The sequence below is a fragment of the Myripristis murdjan genome, chromosome 16 (genome assembly GCF_902150065.1).
Source record: "Myripristis murdjan chromosome 16, fMyrMur1.1, whole genome shotgun sequence".
NCBI lineage: Eukaryota > Metazoa > Chordata > Actinopteri > Holocentriformes > Holocentridae > Myripristis > Myripristis murdjan.
Genome location: NC_043995.1, coordinates 24,812,873 through 24,824,991, shown reverse-complemented (window position 1 = coordinate 24,824,991; position 12,119 = coordinate 24,812,873). Strand labels below are relative to the sequence as shown.

The following is a 12,119-nucleotide window of genomic DNA, read 5'->3' as shown; positions in this document are numbered from 1 at the left end:
TTGAAAGGAGGGAAGATCATTTGACTGCAGCCTTGTGCGTCTTTGTGCAGACCAGCATCTCTTTGGAGTGCAATGCAGCTGAATGGTTGAAAGAAAGAATGACTCAGTTAATACTAGCGCTAATCCAGTGCTTCAGCCTTGGTGTTACTCTGAGTCATGACTCCCACCGAGCCTCGAGCAAAGTATAGAGACATTTTTCTTCATACGTCTTGTGGCATTTCTTGGCTGAAAATCTGTGGGAAATCTGTGAATTCTGCATGCTGCTTGTATTTCTAAATTTTACTACCACCGTTTGCTGCCTTGAAAAAACAACGATTCAAACAAACGCTCTAGATTCTGGTCGGGCAGTCATATCTATTAAATCTCATAAGCACAAGACAACCGATCATTTCCTGTTTTCATACAATAATTCACCTGGTTTATAGTTCCTGTCATCATTCACCCACTGCTCCAGCCCAGTGGCATCGCCAGTCATACCCCCAGGCCTTTGGATCCCTCTCCTTGAACAGCCCTGTGCTCCCCTTCCCCATAGACCATTAGAGGCTGGTGGTCTGCCCACCTGCTGCTTGCTCCCAGCTGGCCATATTTACGGAAGCTCTGATGAACAAAACACCTTTCAAAATTGTTGCCTGTGGCTTCTCCGACTGGCGTAACTGGTGCTGAGGGTCAGGAGGTTAACTTAACATCTTGTCTGAACAGCAAGGGCGCATCAACAAGAAACACAGAAAGCTTTATCATTGAGCCTGTCTCCATGAGTGCAACAGGTGACGCAGCGGACCCTCTTTCCCCAGAGCAGCAATGGATGTCCGATGTCTGTTTTGGATGTGTCAGCTGCTCCACCACTACTCACCTGTTTTTCCAGAGGCAAAGTAGCATAGTCATAGTTTGAGTCTTGAGCTCATAACGTATTGGTCAGCCTTTTGTTTACATTTTTATTTGACATGTGGACTTGACATTTGCAGTGTAGACATCATCAAGCCATACTGATGTGCTGCTTGGATGCATGGATGTTCCTTGATCAAGGTTTATGGCTGACATGACCAGTGAAAGACAAGTGCCAATCATGCAGGCCATACTGAGGAGAAGAACTGACTATAGCAGAGAGTGTAGCCCTGCATATTTGATTTCTCATGTTTAAATATATACTGTGAAAGTCTGAAGTTGTCCATATGTCTGCACAACTGCCACTAAGACAATGACCTGCACATTTACTGTAGTTTTGATTCTTATCCTGATCCCAACTGTCTATAAAACAGTTTTAAAGGCTTAGCTTGGTCTATTCAAGACTCTGGTGCCGTATCTTTCTCTTCATTGCTCATCAGTGAGGTCTGCTGGGGCCACTTAGATGCGTTAATACTCCAGGTCTGTCTCCCCAACAATTCGGGATCTGACTCCAGACATTTTAATAGGCTCCTCGTGGCTATTCTCTCTCTCCTGGCATGAATCTTTCATGGCGCATTGAAAGTCTCAGCCCTACAGTGGGAGAGACTCAGGAGAGGACTTGGCACAGGCCACCCATTGCTCCTAATGATTCATTTTGGAAGGAGTGGTGAAGGCACCTGCTGGAGAGTGATGGAGGCACCACACAAATGCATATGCATACATTCTGTGTATATAATACAAAGGATTTACATAATGGAAATATCTTGGCATAAATGTGAAATTTTGTCATTAGCAGTGTTGGAAGTATTGTTTTACAAAGTAACATGTTACTGTAATTGCACTACTTTTGGCGGTAACTAGAAATGCAAGTAATTATTTTTTTTCAAATTAAAGAACACAATTGCCGTTACTGAAATTTAAATGGGCTCGTTAGCTCTTACTTCTGTCTTGATAGCAGACAAACACAACCTGTTCTCTGGATTTATGAGCTAATGTCACCTGACTTTATGGTGCACAATGAAAGAGTGAATCAACCGATCAGCGACTGCACACAATGGCTGACAGTTCAGGCAGTAGGAGCTTTCTGTCCTGGAAATATGGGCATTATTTTTCCCTCCTTGAGATCAAGAACAAAAATACAGTGTTAAGTTGTAGCCAGTGTGCAGGTGTAAGAACGTTATCGACATCAAAGAATTGTAATTGTAATCTTCCAAACAACACGGTTCTACAAAACTGATCAGACAAGACCTCAGTGCTGCTCCGCTGACCAAGGAGGAGCCACTCCAGCTAAACAGCCTAAGCTTGATTTTAAACCCAAGAATTCAGAAATCAATTTGGAAGCTGATATTTTCAAGTAACACAAAAGTCACTTTCCCTCCTAACTAATTACCTTTATATGCAGTAATTAGTAAAGTAATCCAATTACTTATCAGAGAAGTAATAACTGTAACAAATGACTAATTTCAGTAACTTGCACAACACTGGCCATTAGTTTAAAATACTTTATATTGGATGAGATAGTATAATTTCATCAAAAATGGGCACCAATAGGAAACAGAAAACTAATGCAAAACATATGTAAATACATAGAAGCAAACTGTCTTGTAATGATTTGTCAGTGCCTTCCAGAATAAAGAAAGTCTGAAGCTTACAGCCAAAAATCAGGTGTCGTTACAGTGATTTGTTGTTTGGCACAAATTATGCAGCAAGCAGCTGGGTATAAGCATTTTGTGTCTGTATCAAGGCCTGCTGACTCAATTATTGTTAATAACAAACACTGTTTGGACTTTTTTTTTTTTTTTTAACAGAAATCTGTTACATTCCAGGTGTACAATAACTTTGCATATTGAAGCTTTTAGCCAGGGGTAGGGAATAGCTTCACAGTTGCACAATTGATGACGGTTGACTGAGCCAGTGATTTTCAAATATGCCAACGTCCTTATCTCAAAGTGCTGTAGGAGCATTGAAATTTAGGATTTTAGCTAAACCAAACTATCATTTCCCTTTTTGCCTCAATGATTCAAACATATATCTCTTTAATAGGGATTACAGCTGCTCAGTGGGCAAAAGAGATTGATTCGAGACGTCCATTATTTCCATGCATGACCAATCTGCAGCTCAGTGCAGCCTGTATCCTCTAATGTCTGTCACTGTGACTCTTGTTTTGGAGCTTGCTCGTAATTGACATCAGTGTTGTGCTGACTCAGGACGAGACCTCAGCAGCCCTCAGAGATGTGCAAGGCTGGGTAGCCACTCACTATAAATGTGTTTTCAACAGGAGGGAAATGGCTTCACTCCAGTGCAGGTCTGACACTGGACGCAGGGGGAGGGTGCAGTGAGGTACATGTGGGAGGTAAGGTGGGAAGTTCAGGGGAAAATGGGCAGAAAGCTGATTCTGTATTTTCTCTGCCAAAGGTCCCTTTGGCTTCAGGTGATGACACAGCACCTCGTTAACACCGCGGTGTCTTGGGACAGCCATGCCGGGGTGCCATGGTGATTTATGACCCATGATCCACCCAAGCCTCCTCAGATTAAAGGGATGCTTCACGCGTAGCACCAAACATAACAATTGCATTACAAAATGTGCTGGGAAGGAGAGTGCCAAGAGCATTCTGAGGCATGCCTCATGTGTATTCATGAGATTCTTGTAATATGGTGTGAAATGGTCCACATTGTCTTAGAGAAGAGAGAGGCACCGTGGTCAGCATGGTTTACACAGGTTTTTATTGATGGTTCTGGAAGACAGACAGCTCTGTGCTGAGAGTGGGGGATTTCACAAAATGAAACGGAGAAGCTCATAGCCAGCTTATGCATAGCAGAGGCAACAATGAATAGGAGGCTCATAACCTAACCACCATCGGTATCTCAATTTGAGGGAGTGAGAGAGAAGCAGACAGTGACGGACAGACAGGCTGACTGGTTGGTTGATTGATTGACTGAAAGCACAGTTACGTATTCAAAAACAGTGAAGCTGACTGCGTTAGAAAGCTGCTCCACAGATTCAACCCTGTCACCGAATTTGATGTGGAGACTGTCAGTTTATGACTGGAGTATGATTAAAGCAAGTGGCATCCAAACAGCTGCCTTACCATGTAGCTGTGGGAATCACTGTGCTTGTGGAGACTCTGAATCTTCATGTGTCTCATATTGCAGTCCTCTGTTGTTGTTGTTGTTGTTTTTTTTTGGCTCCAATTGTATGCAATAGATGCTTTGATTGGCATTTTCTCCTCCCTAAATCAGCAGTTTGCCACCACACTGAGTCAAAAATAAACTTTGCCAGTCAAAGCTGAGATTGATACATTTGATTTTATTTCATCTATGAAGGGTCCACAGTCAGCTCTTTCCTGGGTGGAACGGACTGATGCCGCAGTGAGCGATTGCTCATAGGATTGGAGGGAGAAATGTGGGAGAAATGCCATTTGATGGATGCCTTTATCCAAGCGCCAGGCAGTAAAATGAGTGCATACATTTTCAGCATGGATGGTCCCAGTAGGAATCAAATCCATAACCCAGGTAGCATATTGCCATGAGTCTCATCCATTGAGGTACGCTGGACACACACACGCACACACACACACACAAACAATCCAGTTAAGACTGTCAGAGAAAGAGTTTCTTAAACTGCGGGCAGTGTGAGTACAGATACTCACTTTTCTCAGTAGTTATCCCGGTTCAAAATTGTTTTCTACAATTTCTCCAAGAACAGGTGTATGCTTAAGTGCAACTTAATTAGCAAATTACAGCTCAGTGCTGGTTATCTGCAGCAGAGGAGGACAAAGGTTAGCTAATGTTGAGAATCTCTGATCTTCAAGCTTTTTATCTTTTTTTTTTCTGCCTCAGCCATAGTTCTGAGAAGAGGAGCTCACACCCTGCGGAGAACCCAGCATTATCAATAGCTATGGATTTTTACAACCTCTGAATAGGTGTCGATCAGTTACGTGCATTACCCCAAGTTCTAGCACCTTCCATCTTTTGTTTTATTGTTTCCAGGATGTGGTATAGATATTTCATTCATTCACTGAAATCTTGCTTTTTATTTTTTATTTTTCAACATTCTGCAACCAGCTTAGTATGCTCTGAGTTACAAAAGCAAGACCCTTTGAAGAACAGCACACAGCTAGAGAAGTTACCAGTCTCAGTGTGACAAGGCATCTTGCTGTGCATTAAGCCGGAGATCTGCACTAAAAAGCTACAAAGCGTTCCAGCTCACCAGTTAATCTCTGGATATCTAGCTCTCCTGGACAACTGGCTCCTAGCCCAGCTATCAATACCATGTTTACAATGCACCAGCCCAGTGATAATACAATGGAAATACAGCCCTAGGTCCCCAAGCGCTCTCCAAGGATCATGTTCACTGTGGCTGGTAAATGTTCAAGTCCTCCATCATGTCATCAGTTGCTCTCCCAAGTCTGATCTCACAGTTTCATGGGTTATTATGGATATGTGGAGGTATTTTTTTTTTTTTTTTTTTTTTTAGTAAATCCATGGGATTTAATGTGCTACATCTTCAAATCGGATTATGTATGTATTGTGGTAGACTGCATTATAGCTTTTATTTTGAAACAGCTGAAGACTGCTCTGCTCCCATAACAGGGCCTATAAAGCCATTCAAAGGACTTATAATGTTACTTAATCTGAACACCATGTCAGACTTTTCCCCCTGGCAGCGTTCTAACATGCATGCTTATGTCGTTAACACCTTTTTGGCTTCAAGGTTAGTTTTGAAATTTTCCAATGTCATTGCCTGGGAGACGTCTCAGTTCAGATTGTCTCCCACCCCCCTCAGCTTTGTACCATATGGTGTGTAGCTTCTGTGCGCTGTGTCTTTCAAATTGTTGAATTTGCACGTCACTGGGTATTATCCTCTGCTTTATGGGTATTATTCTCTACTTTTACATCGATGGAAAAATTATCCCTGTAATCATACTTTTTCTTTACATTCCCCCATGATTCCAGCATATGACTCATAAAAATTTACATATCAATTGAGCTCTCGCTAATGGATAGTGTATGGGTGTGTGTGCCTTTGAGATTTTCTGTTTGTGCAAACAGGCAATCATGAAGGTAGCCTTCAGTTTTAAAAAGAAAAATATCCATCAAAGAGGCCAGATGCATAAAACTGTGGAGATGCAAGATTAAGAGTCTGTGTACGCACAAAAGCAGAAATATGCATACGCACTCTTTGTGTCAGATGTATAAAACCATGTGTACGCACTGTTCTGTCTCATTGTTTTTGTTGTTTGCATATGCACAGGCCTCATGCCCACTCGCAGTGCTGCTCATTCATTCTCAAGACATGGCAACATGGATAACTTTTGTGCATGTTTCAGTGCAAATTATTTAGAGGTGATGTGACATTTCAAAGCTTATATCCTCAAGTTCATCTCAGTCAATGAAAAGGATGCCCATTTTCTCATAAAAAAAAAAGGAAAAGGAAAATGATTGGGCTGTCAACTGATACATTTTTAAATGACTTTAATCAAGGTAATTTCTGGATTAATGGCGCTTAATCACCTGTTTAAAATGTATTAAAAGATTTGGTTGCTCACCTTCTCATTGTTGTACAGTGTATTTTGGAAACAGTTGCTGTTTTGCAGAGTTTATATGGTGGAATCCCTCACAACATCGGCGTTTTTCAGCCAGATGTCTTCAACGGTGCTGATGGGCTGACAGTCCATGGAAATCCATTTAGCAGCTTCACCACTCAGTTCTGCTGTGTTGACAGATTTGCCTCTTACACACTCCACAAGTGGGGTTTGATGAGCACTGCCGCTCTAACATCACTACTAAAACTGGAAACAGTCGCAGGAACATGCTTAGATGATGAAAATTGTTGTGCTCTGAATGAATGTCATTCCATTATTGCAGTTTTTCCCTATGGCTTTGATTCTGTCCAGAGATCCATTGGGAATGAGTTTCTTGAAAGAAAACTTGCCATCCAGCAGGTAATAGGTTGTCTTGTCCCTCAGTTTGTAGGTTATCATTATTGACAGTAGCTTCCCCCTGGCAGTGTGCACTGTGTCATGTGTGATGTTGTGTGGGGTTAGGGGTTAAAAGTGGGTCAGAGTTCAACTTCTCAACACGTTAAGGTCTTCAGATTAATTGCATGCAGTAAGCTGTGAGCTTTGACAGCCCTTGAAAATGAACATTGTAGCAAAGATATTGCTGATTGTGTTCAATATGATCAGAGCCAGGCATGTTGCATCATCTCCCCGAGGGATTTGAATGAAATCTTTGTCTTAATGCAGTGCAAACATAATCACTTATGCAACCGCTCTTGTCACTTGTATAATCTGGGCGACTGACCTTTGACATCACAGCTCACGATTCGCACATTGCACCCCTGTCCAGTCCATGATTAATTTAAATCACTGCCTACGTTTAGTTATTGATCTGCTTTGCCCAACAACGAGCCAATTAGTGATCCAAAGAATAGTCAATGTCTTGTCACATTTTGACCGTGTGTCTGCTTTATGTGCCCTTGGAAAACAATACGCTCATCCATTTGTTCTCTTCAACAAGGCAGCCGTGGGGGTGGTACAGTATGCTTTGCAATGGCTGCATCTATTGATCAGCACTGCGTGTGTGTTTATATGTCATGGCGAAGGGTTGTTATACCAGCGATCCTGAGGCTGTGTGACCCTGGTCCGCCCACATGAGCGCAACACCGAGGCTTTGCAAACGCAATGCCGAATAACCTGTTGCCCTCCAACAGAATGTAACATCAACCTTCAGCATGTGACTACAGCAGCATCAGGGTTTGCTTTTGGTTACAGTCAAGCTTGGAAACAGTGTAGATATGTAGCGAGACATGCAAAGTTCTCTGCCATGATATACTGTTTTACCGCTGCAGCAGTCTTTTAGGTACGTCTTGGCACAGTTCTCTAAGCTGATGTATATCTAAATACCTAAATAGCCACAATCTTGTGAAAACATAAAAGTTAGCATCTGGACATTTAGAATTATGTCACACTGATTCATGCTGCCATTTCCTTTTCTCTATGCCTAACAGCCATGCTGCCTGTGCATACCATCTGCCTTTGTTTTCTAGTTTTCCTCTCATTCATTTGATGGTGGTGATAGAGTTCTGCTTCCCTGGCGGGTTTTATCATTCTGTTTGTTCCTTTCTGCTAAGGCTATACGACATAACATCAGAAGAAACAAAGGTGGACACAGAGTTTTAACATTTACCAAATCTCACATTTGTGGGGAAACTTTTCTCTTCTATTACTTTTGTTCTTTTTCTTTTAAAGCCCCCTGGAGATTTCCGCTGGGCTGGCATTATAGAAGATGGAGTGGGTTTCAAATGAAACCTGAGACATTTGAAAATGCTGAGGAATTTCATGGAAAAGAACATTCTGCTCAGGGTACACTCAGACACTAAGGATATATTTGTTCTTTCAACACTTTCTCACAATAATGATTACCTTTGCGGATATATTTCTACCATCAGTATCGTTGGTGCTAGTCTCCCATCATATTGTGTGCTTGTTTTTCACATTTGCAGGGATTGCTCCTGCATAAATTATTGATATTTGTTTATTTAGGTGGGAAATGGAATAAAGCACCTTATTTGAAATGCTGCCTGCTCAGATTTGACGTCACACTGCAAATACAGAGACCTGGACAGGCAAAAAAAAAAAACAAACCAAAAAAAAAAAAAAAGACTATGAAATGGAATTAATGCCAGCGAGCCAACACAAAGCAAAGATGAGCCTGAGCCTAATGCAGACTGTGCTGTATATTGTTCAGTGCAGAGTGCTTTCATGTCTGTGGCAGGATGAATACCAAACTGACTGAATAGCTTCAGAATAATTCAATGGCACAAGATGCACCTGTTCTCCACTCTCAGCTCTCCAAACCTTGATCCTTGTTTTCAAGAACCATGTGCAGGACCATGTTCCCATCCGATGTGACTGTGGTTGTCCTAGTGTGAGAAAAGGCTCTTGCACCTGCAGTTGTGAGGTGTCCATAATGGGCTTTTTGGATGATAGGATTTTCTGCTGGAGGTAATCGGATGCATGTTGTCTAGTATGTGTCACAGGCTTAGATAGATGTTGCTATGAGCCCACCTCTGGAGAGCTAGGAGTCTCATGCAGTATTGATAATAGAAGTGACATCGTGCTTTTTCTAAACCCACTGAGTGAAAAAAAAAAAAAAAAAAGAAAAATCCTGACCTGTCAGTCCATCTTATTACATACAGTATGACATTTAAGATGGTTAATTTAGCCACAGTTATTGGACAAATATCCATTCAAAGCTGGAGCACTGTATCGAGCAATTTTGGCTTCATAACAGGCACACTTATACATTTATTTATGTTTATTTTATTGTGCTGATGACAATCAATGAGCTCAGTGAAGTGAGTTATTTTGAAAGCACTTAACAGTATATTTAACTGATGGAGGCATGTGACAGCTAAAATGAGACCGAGATTGAAATTGATTTTGCAACTGTGAAGGAGCTCTTCATGTGTGTATTGCTCTCCACACCTTGTAACTACATGGTCTAGTGTCTCTTTATTACCTAAACAGTGTGTATTAGCATCCATCCATATTGTCTTCATAGCTGAAATGCGGTTTTGCTTTATTAGAGTCAGAAGCTAAATGTCAAGTGTTGAGTGTTTAGTTCTGTGGTATGTTCAGTGTGATATTGATTTGATTATCTATTATTTGGATGGTTTCACAGATCTCCGGCTCCCGTTTTGATAAGCTGGCATAATTGCTTCTATGCACAAAACTTTCACTGATACGTTAGGATACTTGGTTTGACATTTCATATTAGCAGCTGAACCATTCGTACACATAGCTTATGTCATATCATAACTATGTCCTCTTTCAATCATGAAAACATTTAATATAATTAATGGAGTGGATTTCCATAGCTTTTTTCTAGTCTTCCGAGCACTCAAAGCACTTTACAGTGTTTGCCTCTCATTCACACACTGATGTCAGAGGCTGCCATGCAAGTTGCCGAGCTGCCCATCAGGAGCGGTGAGGGGTTTAGTGTCTTGCTCGAGGACACTTCGACACACTCTCTGGTGGAGCCGAGGATCAAACCAGGAACCCTCCGATTACCAGACGACTGCTTTACCTTTTGTATTGCTGTTGATCACAGCAGTCCATGCAAACTAAAACCTAGGCTGAGAACGCAGACATTTGTTCTCCCACCATTATAACATCATTTAATTCATTTGAATGCAATGAAAGCATTGTGGGAACTGTGTGAAAAAAATACAGTGATGATATAATAAATATACCAACCTGAAAAATGGCAAGCAGGTGTGGAAGAGGTATAGACGTTTTGCACATCTTCCCACTGCTGCCAACTGGGAGAACTTGCCACCAGACTAGACTCTCCAGCGACTTTATTTCACCAAAAATGAGAAGCGACAAATGGAGCATTTTTTTTTCCCCCAACCATGGTTAACAATATTAATGTGTTGACTCCCTCAGCATTTGTTGACAAATATGCACAGCTGATTTTGATTTACCCCACATGCTTGTCTGACCCAGAAGAGCGGTGATGGCCTCACAGCGCCTCCCATACTCTGCACAGCCTCTCCCTCCACTGAGAGGGCCGAGTGGGCAAATAATACTGATATGCAAATCAGCTTATGACATCTTCCGGTGACTTCAAGGGACTTTTTAAGCAGCCACAAGCCACTTTCCCAGGAGGAGAGTTGGCCACACCGCTCCTGACGGACTGGTTTAATTTTGGCTCTTTAAGGCCATGGTGCTGTTGTAAAAAATTTATTCAGGAGGTGATGTTTACAGCCCCCCAGAAAAGTGAAAACAAACAAGTTCATTGCCTGAAACTCTCTTTTCTGTTTTGATAGTCATGAATTTATTTGATTAATGTAAACCAACTTCCTCTCACATGCTGCTAAGCTAATTATAACTGTGCGTCGCTGCAGGTGGAGATGTATCACTCAGCTACTGGCTTTTCAGCTGAAATTATTAAATTCTCCTTTCTTCACCCCTAACTTCCCCATCTCGCTCTCCCTCGTGCTGCATCAAACACTATTCACCTCTGTTGTGCAAATCAAATCCAAATCACTTTATCCATAGCACAGAGGAAGGGTTAGAGGGCATTGATTTCCTTCCTTGGATGTATTCTAATCTATTAAGCTATCTTTTCATCTGGTGACATCATTCAAATCTTAAATTTAGCAGAGGTTAGCTGCAGGGGAAGTGTCAATCCCATTGTTTGGCTATGTGGTTTATGTATGATAATTGCATGCTTGTCCTTAATCCGGTCCTGATCGATAAGCCATCATTGACATTGCCTCGGGCCTCTCCGGTTTAATTACATCTGGGTTTGGAGGCAAGTTGCTCTGTTGTCAACCCAGTGATTGGTATGTTTGCCCTCTGTTTATGTTGCAGATGATGAAGTTTGCGTGGGACAACTACAAGCGCTACGCCTGGGGTAAAAACGAGCTGCGGCCTTTGACCAGGAACGGGCACATCGGCAACATGTTTGGTGAGTGGCACACTTTGGCCAGAGGCTCCACAGGCCACACGGATCATGTTGTATAATTTGCATGATATTTTGACATTTTTTTTCCAACAAGGTCACCGAGGACTAAAAACCACCATATGAGAGACATTTTAAAGATTAGAACAGGAAGCGCCACATAATGAGTTGCTAATTTCGTAAAATTCAATATGAAAAGGGATCTACCGGCGATCTAACTTATCATTTTGAATAAAATTCATTAAATCCCATTCATCATCTTTGCTGTGCTGCCAGCAGGAAGGCAACTCAAGTCACACCTGCTTTTTTCTCCGCGACCATGTAGTCGTCAGCATGTTTTCCTTCCCTGTCGATCATATGGCAACCCCCACAACCCGCTAGTGATGGCACAGTTTCGAACAGTCTCTAATTGGAGACAGATCCGGAGAGGTCCTCGGGTCAGCTGCAGCGGAGCATATCAGTCAGTTCCCATGCTGCTGAGCTGGAGGGAAATCCCGCAGTAGAGCTTTTAATAAAAGGCGGATCAGCACCTAATGAGGGTTGGATGGGTAACGTACGCCACACCTTCCTTCATCACATCTTTGGGGATTCAGGATTATTAAGTTGATGATGCAAGACCTCTTCAAGATACTTGATCTCACTGCTGCTGTCATAGTCTCATTTTGGAGCTGGATGGGAGGTTTTTATGAAGGACTCTCCATTAATCATGTCACGATTCAGTGCAATCAAGCTGGGATTATTTTCCCATAGAAATCTACCAA

General features: G+C 42.0%; 1 protein-coding gene across 2 annotated transcripts in view; it reads left to right on the top strand.

Moving 5' to 3' along the window:
- Positions 1-12,119, top strand: part of LOC115374115 (mannosyl-oligosaccharide 1,2-alpha-mannosidase IA) — a 183,651-nt gene that overhangs the window by 71,471 nt on the left and 100,061 nt on the right. For both annotated transcript variants that reach the window (XM_030072870.1, XM_030072869.1), the window contains exon 2: positions 11,268-11,364. In XM_030072870.1, the coding sequence (XP_029928730.1) occupies positions 11,268-11,364 (97 nt within the window). The remainder of the gene's footprint in view (positions 1-11,267; positions 11,365-12,119) is intronic.